The 14,587-nt window shown below is 40.5% G+C and overlaps 1 protein-coding gene across 2 annotated transcripts in view; it reads right to left on the bottom strand.

The window, feature by feature from the left end:
* Positions 1 to 1,787: 1,787 nt before the first annotated feature.
* LOC133345886 (nostrin-like) overlaps positions 1,788 to 14,587 on the bottom strand; it is a 35,852-nt gene continuing 23,052 nt past the window's right edge. For both annotated transcript variants that reach the window (XM_061556967.1, XM_061556969.1), the window contains exons 10-17: positions 13,996 to 14,094; positions 13,127 to 13,252; positions 11,768 to 11,876; positions 11,511 to 11,593; positions 10,461 to 10,589; positions 9,056 to 9,899; positions 4,674 to 4,742; positions 1,788 to 4,318 (exon numbers count right to left, since the gene is read on the bottom strand). In XM_061556967.1, the coding sequence (XP_061412951.1) occupies positions 4,203 to 4,318; positions 4,674 to 4,742; positions 9,056 to 9,899; positions 10,461 to 10,589; positions 11,511 to 11,593; positions 11,768 to 11,876; positions 13,127 to 13,252; positions 13,996 to 14,094 (1,575 nt within the window). In that variant the 3' untranslated portion in view covers positions 1,788 to 4,202. The remainder of the gene's footprint in view (positions 4,319 to 4,673; positions 4,743 to 9,055; positions 9,900 to 10,460; positions 10,590 to 11,510; positions 11,594 to 11,767; positions 11,877 to 13,126; positions 13,253 to 13,995; positions 14,095 to 14,587) is intronic.

Genomic DNA, 14,587 nt, shown 5'->3' with positions numbered 1-14,587 from the left:
TGAAGGGTGGCTCTTTTCTCTCTCTCTGCGTTCGTGGGAATGATGAATTGTTTGTTAGGCTGGCTCTTATCAGCGTCATTCTATTTGTTCACAATCAGTGACAGATAAAGCTACCCCTATACACACAGTGCAACATTTCCAGGGCTGATGCTTGATAGTTTGACTTTGGCAAACTCGAACTGCCATATCAGCATACGATAAAGGGTACTGACCATGAAAAGTCACGTACATTTTTATCGTATGTTACTCAAAGTTATATGGTCTCTCATGAGCTGTTGTTTGGCTCCTGCATCAAAATAATACAAGCAAAAATACAAGACGTAGAACATTGTTCATATGTGGTTTGCCCATAAGTTTGAACATTCAAGGCCAGATGAATTGGTATACAAAGACAGTTCAGACTGATGATGTGTGGTGGGAAGAAGGGTCACATCTGCAAAACATACCAGGGCCTTGTGGCGAGAAAATATTCATGCAAACTATTCACGTTAATAAATTAATTGATCCCTAAGTCAATACGGAGGCTTTACAGCGGTTTTCTCTGAAAATGAAAACACTTTTTCCCACTGGAATGTGTTTTTTTACTGCATGTATCTTCCGATTAAAACACTCATCGACAAGTGTTTTATTTATTTTATCACAATTGTTTTACTTTATTTTTATTTCAACAAAACAGTCTGGGATTTTCTATTTATTAAATGCACAGTAAACTTAAAAGACACCACTCAAAACAAAACAAATATCTAGAATTTGGTTGCTATGGCAACAATCCCATATTTTTTTTATACATCACTACATTGATGCCATTGGAGTGCTCTTGTGATTTTACGTTGCTTTAAAGTTTTTTTTCAATAAGAAAGTCAAAACTTTATGTTAGACACCCCAGGATGCATGGTTTGGGCACTACCTACAACAGTGGTTCCCAACCATTCTGCACCCACAATCCACTACCAACCTTCAAAACAACTTAGCGAATCGTCATGCATCAAAAATTATTTTCAAAATAAAATTACTCTAATAGCGCTGTAATTTAAGTAAAAAGCCACGAAAATTATTATCTTGCTTTTAATTAGTTGTGTAATAGGCAATACAAAATATGGTGTTTTATGTAAAATATCGTAGTATCTGCAACAGTTCTGCAGACCACTTCCCAAGGCCTGGTGGACTGTTGACCGTGAAACACAGGTTGAGAACCACTGATCTATAAGACAAAATATATGTTTCTTTGATTGTATCTTCCTTTAAAAAAATCTGCATAAAATTATGAAGAAACATGTTGTTGCACAGAATCAAGTTCAATTAATGTGCATTACATTATTTGTTTTTGAGTGAAAAAACTAAAATGTTCAGAGAATAGCGGCGGCCATAAATAATGTAAGCTATTCTGCACACTATTACAAGTAAAACGATGGTACAGACGTTAACACATCGACGCTCGTTGATGAAATCCCTTCGGAAGTAACCGACGGTTGAATTTGAACACAACAGTTAGAATCAGTGTTTTTTTAATAACATTAATTTAATGCTCGTACATAGTGTACAGCAAGAACCGAATTTATGACACGACCAACTAATATCTCTGGAGCCCAATAAAGTACTCTCCCTTTTCCACCATACGGCTGACAAATATGCACATTTATTCCATTCTGCTTGCCAAATATGCACTATGTTGAAATGTAAAATAGGCATAAATGCCCACAGATAAAACAGATTTAGAGAGACCTTGGAGATGCATACCTTTATGACCGCATGCTCACAAGCGTCCTTTGAAGTTCACCATTCAACATTTGTGTGTTGTGTAGACATTTCTCTTTTTACATAAATAATTTGGGGGACAATTGGCCAACAATAACAAAAGATACGACGACATTAAAATTGTACTATCATGTATATTTCAGTCGAAACAATGCAGAGCCTCAATGAAACGTACCTACAGGTATGGGCGTGCTTTCTGCTTCTTGACCAAACGTTGGTTTTCATCTCACTTGACAGGTACACCCTCATGTATATCGGCATTTTACGCAAAATATGTGTGGATTCAATACTTTATTGTATTGTTTTTCATGGCTCTCTATATGTGCATGGTGGATTTTTCTAATTCAGCAGCTGTGTGCATTTTTGCGTCAAAATGAACAATAATTAGACTTCTGTACATTAATAAAAAAACATCAAAATAATTTCGAAAATTGAAGTGCAGTGATGTAATTTGCTTTTGTGTGATTTTTCCTAACTTCTATACCATGTCGTCTTTCCCTCTGGCACGGCTGTGGGTTGACCGACCAGTAGACAAAAGTGACAGCCGTGATATTTTGGACAATTTAAATCCCTTGTATTGGTTTGAAGAGGCTACTGGACATCTTTGAAACTACTGGACATCTGTGAAAAAGAGCTTCAAAGTTCATCGGATTTCTCCAGGATAAATGAAGAGTCTGACATTTAAACAATGTTATTTTTGCAATTGTTAAAACGGAAAAAAATGCATACATGTATACGTATGTAGTTTATCCTTCAGAATGCATAAGAACACACTTTGATTTTTGGCCTCGAGATAAAATGAACTGTCAGAACTTGACACTGCCTGAAGCTTGGCTTAAATAGAAGATGAAAAATTGCTTGGCTGGACCTCCCACAAATCCAATAAACCACGTGGTTTGTCGGACTACTGATGCAATGAATGTGGGGTCACATAAACAGCGCTTACAATAAAATCAATTAGCCTTCTACTAAGGATTAGGAAGCTATTTGAATACATTCACATATTTTTTTCATATAAAATATATGCATACAAATAACATAGGCATGACACAATGTAAGCTTTAATCAGTGTTATTATAATACAGTGAAATGTGTAAAACACATCGTTGAAAGTCATGCATTATCAGCCAATACAAACAGAATAAACCAAATATAAACAGGCAAATGATGATTTGCGTGATTGTGCGAATTAACGTGAAGAAAATGTGTGTATTTTTATAATCAAGTGTTTCTGTAAAATGGATCACAAGTTGTATTAATAAACAGCAGAGCATACTGCCCTGTTGACAAATAACTGTGTGTGCATTTCAAAGCGAGTACTGTATAGGAAAAAAACCTATACAGTACTCGACTTGAAATGTATTTACAACCTAAGTATGGCCTCAGGTTTACTCAGAGGTCCTCTGCAAAATCAATGTGCATGATTGATCTACGTATTTGTGTGATCCGCACTTTTGCCAGTTACTAATAAACTTCCCGTACATAAAGCTATGAAATAAATTAGTTCGTTTCAAGCACAAAAAATAAAACAGGTGACAGACGCTGTACCTTAAACGGTTATGGCATGACAGCATTAAGTGTATTTTTTCTCAATAGAAACATCACCGAGCATTAATATGTAGATTCACGCTGAAATAAAAAAAATATATACCTGGCAGTAGATACAAATACATTTACAATACCTCATGCCTGATATAAATCGATACGCAAAATAATAGAAAGTGTATATTTTGTGCAATTTTTTCCACTTAAAAATTGTTATGCGTTAAACTCAAGGTTGATATATACAGGGTGTCAATAAAAAGTATCGTCCATTCATTAAAATTATAAACAGCAGTGTTCATTGTGTAGTTGAACTATTGGCAGCAAATAACCTTATAGATATATTATTTTTTCTTCGTTAGCATAACCTAAAGGAAGCATTGGAATCAATTACTACCCAGGGAACACTGCATGGCTGTACCTGAAAAACTAAGACTCTCGAATATCGGTACGATGTGAGTCCCCGACGCCATGACATGTGGAGCCTCGTATGACAAATGATTCAAACAACCGAGTGTGTGTGTATATTTCGATTTAAAGCTTTCGTGACTGCAGGGATTAATAATTTTAGCTCTTTCGGTAAAGTCACGTAGAAGGGAAAGAAAGAACCAAGAATATGTGTGTATAGTTTTATGGAAATATGTTCAGGATCTAAATGCCAAAGTCAAGGTCTACTTGCCACCTATTAAGAATGGATGATGTGTTTATGGATAGCCTGTAGTATTTAATTAACTTTAAATGAACAATTGATATGAAACCTTTACAAAAACATTATTAGATGTCGGTGCGCGTTAGCAGAAAGGCATTCCGTTCGAAAGTTTCAGTTGATCATTGTTCTGTGCTTTTAAAGTTGAGCCCAAAAGCATCATTGTCTTGTGTAAAGCATCATTGTCTTGTGTGAAGCATCAATCAACCAAGGGGATTTCCTGCACGTACAGGGCTGGAAATAGTCCCTCTTGTCCGTTCACCTCTCCAAACCACCACCCATCTGGGTCCTTTCTGTGGATGTTGAGAATTTCACCTGCGTAAACAGGAAAGGCAAATGGCTCTTTGAGAGAGATTATTACATAACCTTGAAACAATTGGTTATTATTGTTCACTGATCCTTCAAGCCAAATTTCCATTCGGCTCTATTTTTAAACGTGTTTTAATCCAGGACATTATTCTTTTTTTTACTTGCATGTTGGGGCCTTGAAATATTTTGATGTTATTCACTGTGAATATGTATTAAAACACATTTGTAATTGTACATTAATTTGGAATGGTGATGTTGCATTTGTAATAATGGCAAAGGATCTTAGATGGTGCAAATTAAAACCATTTGAAACACAACACCATCAGTAATTCATCAGCATCAAGTGTTCTAAAGTTCTTACCTTCCCTAACGGTGAGCTCTTCATCCGTGATGGCAATGTGATCATAAAGGACTCGGCATTTTCCAATTACTGAAAAACAGAATGAAACAAGCATATCAGAAATCATATTTTGTTCTTGCAGTCGTCCAGCCTCCGGTTAATATAACTTATTTCATTGTGTCGTGACTTGCAGAATTCGCACACCAAGTCAGCGAGTGTCAGCTTTAAAAGCATATACCGTATATATTGTATGTATGTTAAACTTCTTTCACATCGTACGTAACCACCCGTGCTAATCGGAATTGCGGGGGAAGGACAACAAACTGAAAAAAATTCTGGGCATCAAGGTAGGTCCTGCACTGTTGAGACAGCCACGAACTAGGCCAGTTATATGTCCATGCGCACAGCTCTCATCTCGGAAGAGGTAGAGGGTTAATGATGTGCAAAAATGTTCGAAGTTAAATGCCAAATCTAGACAGGAGGATGTCTGAAGGAATGGCGATTGTGAAAGCCTAACATTCCTCCAGTATTATTTAAAAAGATAACTGACTTCTTTCCATACATAATGCATGTTTAATTACACTATGTAATACGATTGTTGTCCCTGGGTAGTAAGTGTTATTTTTTTCATTGCTTATGCCTCAAAAGTACAGAAAATGGCTTTTATTCCCCACAAACTTTGCTTTTGTGACCAGGACTTTATGTGAAGGAATGACACAATGCACACGTTTTCTCATTGAAAATAGGTACATTTCAAAATATCACCGTCCTGGTCACAAAGGCGAAGTTTGTGGGGAATAATAGTCATTTTTTATACCTTTGAGGTATAAGCAATTAGGAAATAACACTTACTACCCAGGAGCGAAAAAAAATATTTATTACAAAGTGTTATTAATGGAGTAGATTATTAACTTTACTTTTGTGTCCTGCTCACAAAAGCAAAGTTTGTGGGGAATAATAGCCATTTTCTGGACTTTTGAGGAATAAGAAATTAGAAAAAAACACTTACTACTCAGGGACAAAAAAAAATGTTTTGTTATCTTACGTCCATTAATTATAATTATACATTCATAAATAAGATCAATCACCAGTACAATAACAAGTTCCAGATTAACAATCTTGTATGTTCCAGATTAACATACAAAGATAATGTCAATAATGAAGCCATCGAAACAGCTTAATTTTTTCTTGTGACTCGTACGATCGAACATTTCGTTCTTTCCTGATTACCAAAATTTCATGTCAAAATAAGATAAATAAGTTGTATAAACGAAGCTACACTTAGCAGGCATGAAACAAATGCCAGTTTATTTAACATTTACCTAGTCCTGGTGTCCTATTCAGTGGCGAGTCAGTGAGATTTCTGCGTGTGTACCTATCAGTATCATCATAACCATGCCTCTTCACTCGTTTCTAACTGCCACTCACTACAGTTGTCCTCCAATACAGCAGTGCCACCTCGTGTTGGGGCCGCGTTCCATTGCTGCAGGTCAACAGCAACGATAGGAAATGTGCAGCACATAGCTTAAAGGCGTTCCTGCTTGCACCACGCCCGCAGTAAAATGTACACGTACAGCCATGTGTCAATCTACTGTTGGATGATGACCTCTCTGAACCATGCTTTCACCATACTTGACCACACTGGTGAGTGTGGATTGGTGAAGGCGGGGGGAGCACGCAAGCTGAAGTAACGCAAGGTGGTCCAGATGTCACGTGTCCCCCCCAATGAATTGACCCCGAACATGTTTTCCTTTGCATATTAAGGTGGTCCAAATGTCACGCGACCCCCCAATTAGTTGACCCCGAACATGTTTTCCTTTGCATATTAATTTAAGTTTTAAATGAACTTTCCTGTAAAACAAATAGTAGTTTTAGATAATTAAATGGGGGTCATAAGACTTCTGGACCACCCCGTACAATGTATTTTGCTCATCTGCCCTCTCCTGGCAACAGGTAGAAATTACACTTGGACAGTTACAATTACTGAAACGGATTAGAGCTGGTACATGAGCACTCATTAGCTTGGTACTCTGTGTTAATGAGGAATGCAGTGTCTCGTTGAATTCACTTTGCACAAATGCCAATAGGAAACAAAGCAGTTAAAACAATGCGTCGAAATACAAGTAATATTAGGCAATCTCTAATTATGAGAAGAAGAAAAAAAACATCTGTCTGAGGTGTAAATAATTCCGCTGTTGAATTTATTCTCTTAATCCCAAGCATATGAACTGCTGTATAATCACATAATCCATACCGATAGTATATTAGTCACATACAGTTCTGGTTATCAATTGCATCTAGATGTATGTATACAAAAGTCACACATTTCTTAACATGCAGATTTTTGCGGCCAATATCATGACTCATAATAGACGGTTGGGTTAGGACGTTAGGCCCTGTAGTGATCTGACCAATTCTAAGTCGTAAGACCCACCACCACCAGATATAGGCAACCACATTAAAGCGTCTTCTGTGCAAGCATTTAATGGGCCAATTACTTTTGCTTTTAACTCACCGGTAAGTTGAATAACAATTCTCACAACAAAAAGGTAGCAATTCGATCTTTACGTTTGGCTTGAAACTGTGCCATCAGTCTTGTTGCCATTCTGAAACTCCAGTAAGAAAATTGCCCTGCAGTTGTTTGGTGCAGTTTCAAGTGAAACGTCGTCTCTAATTGCTATGTTTGGATATGAGGACTGTCACTTAGATTCACGAGTTTTAGTTTTACACCATGAGCCTCAAGGCATTGGCACCAAGCACATACTGTATATGAAGGTGTTTTTTTCTGGCTCTGAGCCTCGGAAATTTACATTGAATATCAATAATCTTAAGGACGCCTTCGATAAGTCTTGGGGACATTAATGTTTGTTTTAAAATTCATTTCCATTGAGTGTGTGCTGTATTGTTTATCGTGTACAATGTAACATATCAGACTTCAGTGTGCTCAGAGGCCATGCTACAGTCAGATATGGTTATTGATTCCTTTTATTCCATTCCAATAATTTCTGGAAAAATTCAGTGAACGTTTCTGAATTTTCTTTTGACTTTGAAAAGAAATAGTCGCAAATTCAAAAAGACCCAGTATGGAATAGAGGAAAATAATTACGTTTAGAACTAAGGGATAAAAGTAGTCAATTATTCCCTCTCCCTGTGTATCATTATACTCTTATATATTTTTATTCTGGATGTATTGAACATTAACCTTCAAAACTTATTGAGATTAGATGTCCCCACAATTGTAATGTGGAATTTCGATTCAAGATCATTGTCGCAAATGGAGATAAGCACTACCCCGCGACTGAGCCATTTGACTAAGAAGTCAAACATGTGAAGTGTGAAGTGAAGTGGCCAGGTGGCTGAAAGGTCAGAGCACTCGGAGCCTGCGCCGCTTAGAGCCTGCGTTTAAATGCAGAGAGCTGCCCGTGATTAAACTGGGCCCTCAGTTGATGGTCTCAACTTATTTGATCCATTAATCGGTAACTGCACAAACTAAATCATCATGCTACACACACGTGTGGCTTAGGGTCCATTCCCCTAGTCAATATTGCAATGCGTCAACCCTCACCGTATCTATTGTAACGATATGCCGCACAAGATGTTTCACTCCACGTGGCAAATTTAACCCAAATGCAAGGAGCGTCACGATGCACAATTTCATACCTGGCACCTCTGGATTGCAATGCGATGCTGAGTGCCTAATTACGCATGCAATCCATAATTGGTTAAGCGCCCACCGGATGCGAGAGCAATGTGGCTATAATTTGAATTTAGAGAATGGAAAATATCAGTTTGACTCTCACATGTAAGTCTTGCTGTGTAAATAATAAAATTACCACCTGCGGGATTTTTCAGAATTACTGTAAAAAAAACTATTACGTAGCCATTCTCTGACACATTGCAAGATTTCTGAATTGATTCTTCATCTCATTGCTTGATTCCAGTCACATAATTGAATACATTATCGCAGAGACTGAAACATTCAGTCAAAGATGGAAATTATTTCCAATTGAACACTTGTGCTAGTTGTTGTAACTGTTTGTTTTAAGCAACCCTGTCTCAAGCTACATATTTTAAATTATATTAACAGCTTGAATGTCTGACAGCTCAGCTTGAGACAGCTATGGGCATGATTGATCATGGTATTTGCTATTAGCTATGTTGTCACCAAAGCTTATAACCATAAATCAGCAGTTTAATATTGGGAGTTGACCCACATGAGCAAAATGTAACATCTGCTTTAACATGGATATTGAAAGTCCTGTGACAGAATTTGTAACAATACATTATGCATATCATAATTACATCTAAACACATACATTTGAAAATCAACTGCATCTAAATTCTAAAAACACTCACGTGACCAAAAGCATGACATTAATTATTGACCATAACTTGGACCTTACCTGGTAAAGGTTCACCCTGGTAGGTATCAATTGACAAGTCAGAAGCTGCAGCCCCGATGGTGTTGGTTAAAAGGCTCGCCTGCGAATCTTCTACCCGATAGTTCAGATCAGCATGAGCCCCGGTCCCAGTTGCAAATTGTTCACTGTTTGCTCCATCTGTCGTGTTGGTGGATCCGAATGTTGCTTGCTGCTCATCGCGGGAAGCGGCTCCTTGCATGCCCAAACCTTCAACTGTAACAATGCTGGATCCATCTGTCTCCTCCAGTACGGCGTGGATGCTGCTTTGAAGACTGCCCGGAATGGCTCTCAATTCCCCACCAACATCCGTTTCTGCAAAAGAACTGCCGGAGTTTTCGGTTCCATCGACCCTCTCTTGTGTCTCGTGTCCTTCCCCCGAGTTGAACCATCCGATTACGGAGCCCCTCGGATGGGGTGCCCTGGGAATCCTGGCAGGAACCCTCCTAGCTGCGGCTCCCGGCCTTGCTCCGAGGTGCCGAGCGGCGGGGCTGCCCTCGTTGATGCGGTGATTGGACCGCTGAGCACTTCCCGCGGGCTCACCGTTCCTCAGCATGAGGCTGTTCCTCATGCTGGCGATGCGCCGCCACTTGCCGCGTGTGTTGTTGTTGTTGTTTTGCCGGTGCGGCAGGGACGTAGGCCGGATTTGGCGGACGACGCCCGGGGGGGCCGTGGTTCTGGCCGCGTGTGGCTCGTGGGTGCTGTGCCTCGAGCCGAGAGGGCAGTTTGGCAGGCCACAGCCCTCCTCTGTCTCTGCCTCGGGTATGCTCAGGGCGCAGCCCTCGTCCAGCTTCAGCTTGGGCATCCGGACCATGGCATGCTTGAGGCCCTGTCGATTGCAGCGCGTGTCGAGTTGAGGAGTTAGAGAGAGTGAGGAAACGTGGCAGCGTTGATCGTGTACGTTTTGCAGTGATTTAAGTTTATGCTCTCGTGTGTCACCCAAAACCCATCACAATATATGCAGCGTCGGATGTACTGTACCACTTGCACAGTCATAAACTAAGTGTATGCTTATTTTTGCAAAGCAGCTTAAAATTCACAACACGGGCACATTTGTTGAGTTCTACACCAGGCATTGTAATAAATTAAAGTACAAAATAAAATAACCCACACGATTACATTTTCTACGTAATATTATGAATTACTACACGTCACCACTTATATTGTCATTCTATATCCGTTTGCTCTGTTCTTATTTCCATAAAGCTTGAGACCGAGCTGGAGCACGTGCCTTCTTAGCACGCGAATGCATCATCCTCTCAAGGGAAACATCTTTCTGCCCCAGCTGTTACTCACTCGCATGCATGGGGGGGGGGGGCGTATTAGTACATGTATACACCTGTGACGGCTCCCCCCCCCCTTGTGCTCTCGGTCCAATGCAGATTCACACCTGCTTGTCGGACCAGGCGATGACACGGTCAGAGAGCATGTGACGGGGTCGTTCATGCGTCTCCAGGTCAGCGAGCACACACTCCAGCTTGTGCTGATTCAGCTCAAGCAGATGCACCTTGAACTGGCCCTACAGCAAAAACACACAGGGCAGTGGGTGACTTGGCCTACGTCGTAATGACGACGCCAGAGACAAAAGTGGTCTTTATTGAGTAGGAGGTGGCGTTCAAAGGGGATTGGGTGCAGCTCCGTGGTGAGCGTCAAGCTAGGAATCCTAGGCATTCGGGGATAGGAAGCAGGCAGAATTGTAGCTCTTTAGCGTCGTTGAAGGGGAAGGTGCGGGATGCGCAGTGGAAAACGTGTGCATACCTGTCAACCCGTACGGTTTACCCGTATTCTTGTACATGGAAATTGAGTTTGTAGGTCTATACGGTGTACAGCCGTTTCAATAGGGCAACATTTTTTTGTTGTCTATTTATTTGTGTTTCTCCCTTGTCATGGGACTTTTTAAGATGATCTTTGGGATTTATAAGGGCACAGGGTGACCAATAAGGTCTGAAATGGTCTGTAATGAGGTGGGCACTGATAAGGGGTTGACAGGTATGCGTGTGAGGCCATACAGGAATCTATGCCGGTGGTGATTCACCGAGGTGGCTGCCCGTCACTTTACCCTCCTCCAGGCATAGACAGGCAGGGTAGGCCACGAACTGGGCCAACTGCTAACGAGGACTGAGGATCCACTTCCCTTGCTCGCATTACCTTCGAATTGTGTGACAGACCTGAAATTGGTTTGTGGCTTTAGTTAACTTCAGTGGCGAGTGATATCAGAACTGGAACTTCAACTGACCTGCACTGACTGGCATGGTGAAGTATGGTTAAGCAACTGCTACGGCCAATAGGGTGTGTGGAGGACTTTCATCCAGCGGTCGGTCACCAAAACGCTGTACACTATCAATATTATTATCATTATACAATTATTGCATGTGCACAATGTACATATTTTGACGTAAATATAACTGCATGAAATGAACGTTTTATAAAATGTCCCTACCTCTCCCAGTTTGCTTTCCAATTGGGCTCTGGTGTGCGCGAAAGAAGACGTTTCACCGTATGTTCCAGTGAGTCTCCTTAAAGCTGTGAGTGGAAACGCACCGGGCAAACCGAGTTAATGCAATGGACATCAACAAACAGATAGTATTGAAATTATTCTAAAAATAATACTTAGCCAGTATTGGTGCCATCTTAATGATCAAACTGTACAGTTGTCAGGATTGGCACTACCTGAATTGTGAGCGTGTGTGAGTTTACCGTTGTTTTCATTCTTGGTTTTCTGCAGTTCTGTATTCAGGCGGGAGATCTTGTTGTTCAACGAGTCTGCAAGTCTCCCTTCATCCATGTGACTCCTGGCTACTTCTTCCTGTAAGTGCAGGACCACAGAGCAAATGCTGATCTATGCGTGATTGAATAACGAAAGCTGGGACAAAGGTCTCAATTTGTTGGACCTTTTACTGAACACTCCAAAAAACAATCTAATCTAATGCATGGTTCACTATAATTTGTTAACCAATGGTGTAGCATATTAAGCAGGCGTTGAGAATGTACGCTTTAAAATAAAACATCGTGCAAATCAAAAAAATTATTTTATTTAAATAGAAATGCAAGATTTCAGTCATAGCAGCTAGAGTTTATTCATTTACTTAACCAAGGGTGTGTTGCTAGTTTTGGTTGTGCTAAGGATTGCAGTCCAAGCAAGGCTATAGCTGTGTTAACACTGCAGTTAACATCACAGTTATGAGTACATTCCAGTCAAATGCATTACAGCAAATGCTGACTAATGAACACATCACAGTAGTACATGGGAAGTGACAAATGCAATCACGATTGATATATAATATTCAATATGAATACTAATGTTTTAAAATGTTGCCCACGTCAAGTAACACGGTGAATGCTAAGACAAAGGTGGTTCTACTGGCCACAATGATGTTGTTCTGTTGATCCATTCATCTATACCGGATGTGGTGATCATTGTATCCTGGTTCAGTTTTTTCTATACATCATGGGAAAAGCCCACCAGAGTGCACATCCGATTAGGATCAGCGGAGAAGCATATCGTGTGTGCAGGCGGTGCAATTGCACAGGCACCCATGGATCGGAGGTTGCCAGGCACCGGGCTATGAAGAGGGGAATTTGGACAAGAAGAGTCGATTTGATTCCTTGCATCGTGGCCGGGTCAGGACTAAGACTGTGCATGTGTGTGTGTCGTGTGCATTGGGTTTATGCAGGGGTCGGGAACCTTTTTGACTGGGAGAGCCATAAAAGCCAAATATTTCTAAATATATTTCATTGAGAGCCATATAGTATTTTTAACGTATAATAAATTAAATATGTCTTACTTTTAATGTGACTTCTGGTCACGGAACCCGTGACCCGAGAAATTGTATCTTCAAAACTAATTTCTGTTTACTTTAAAGTGACACAGTATTATTAAGCAATATCACAAGTATTTTAAAATCAGTTCCAAACTGATTTTATTTTTACTTTTTTTATTATAATTTTTTTCAACTCAAAATTGTCTGGGAGCCATATGCCGTCACCGGAAGAGCCATATATGGCTCGCGAGCCATAGGTTCCCGACCGCTGGGTTTATGGGTCCCACAAGCTCACGTAGTAGTCTGCAAGCATGAGCTCCGTGTTCTCGTGGTGAGCCCAGTTGGTCATCCCCTCGAGAAGCGGCTGGAGATCCTGGTACACGCTGATTCGACCCACCGACTCCTGCACTTTACCTGTGATCTGACATACATACACACAAAGAGAAAGATCCCCTAGATAGCCATAACAGACTTTTGGAGCAAGTGCTGTTAGCAAGCACCTATGAAGACCGACATGGCACATGAGGGAGTGGGTGGTCAGTACCATTCCCGGCCGCCTTTGTCTCCCCAGTGAGTCGACCTAGGGGAGGCGCAGGACCAGTTCAGATTATCGTCACTGGTGTTGGCCATGAGCGAGATTTGTAATGCAGCGCACTAACTGCTATGCCACCGCTCCCCACACACACATACAATTATGGACTTTGCTCTATACCATTGGGAATACATACTGATCATATAAATGCACTTAACTTTAAAACATGATGTGTAATGCCCATGTATAAAAGAGATCACTGTATTTAAATAGCATGCACGAATAATCAAAGCCAATCACATTTTTGTCATGAAGTTGAAAATACCTATTAATTACAGCCTGTTGTGTGTGCTTACCCGATCTAGCTGTTTGATTAAGGTATTATTATTCATCAGCTGCCCTAAACTTCCATCGGCAATTCCGCACATCACGTTACATGCTCGGCTATTTGTGGAAATGTTCTGAACGCATTGAGCTGGGTGATATATCCTTCTGATTATCTGCAAATTCCAGGATAACCTGTGCTTTTTGAGCGATCGGGTTATTCATCTACTTTGTGAACCATTACCATTTCTCCCTTTGCCGAAATACAATTTCGTGATGCGGTGAACCATCCTTGGCGTAGCGCTTACATTGGTGATGGAGCTGGTGTGATCAGTGAGGAGGATGCTGTACTTGTTGAGAAGCTCCTGTAGGCTCAGAAGTCTCTGGTTCTGCAGTTCCTTCAGTTCCTGTAAGAACATTGCATTCCTTTTTTTATTTGCAAGCTTTTTTCGAACACTTTCTCCTGTAGAGTCAGCGTACCATCCCCTCCAAGGTTGATACAATGGGTGCCAATTCGTTTCAAGTCAACCATAGTTATTCTATGGATATACTGGCCCTGCCTTGAGAATGTGGAATTTCCACTATTCCCTCAGGACTTTCAGCATATATGAGTCCCAATGCATTGGGTGTTTTGAGCGGGTGATCAATGCAATACAATGTAGATTTATGTTACAACTCTATGACCACGTCACAAGAAGCTGTACAGAAACAGTGAGCATAGATGTATTGATGCTGGACTTTAACAAGGTCATGTCGTTTTGAAGACATATTGCTCTGGACTGCGACATGATCGTGATCTGCGTTTCCCTCTCGGATGTCTGCGTTGTGTCTTTGAGTTCTTGAATAATAGAAAAATCCAAAACACAAGGGCATGGAGTTGACAGCACAAACGGCTGTGAG

The sequence above is a fragment of the Lethenteron reissneri genome, chromosome 23 (assembly GCF_015708825.2).
Source record: "Lethenteron reissneri isolate LAM-NWPU_2019-01 chromosome 23, ASM1570882v1, whole genome shotgun sequence".
NCBI lineage: Eukaryota > Metazoa > Chordata > Hyperoartia > Petromyzontiformes > Petromyzontidae > Lethenteron > Lethenteron reissneri.
This window is presented reverse-complemented; position numbering and strand designations above follow the sequence as displayed.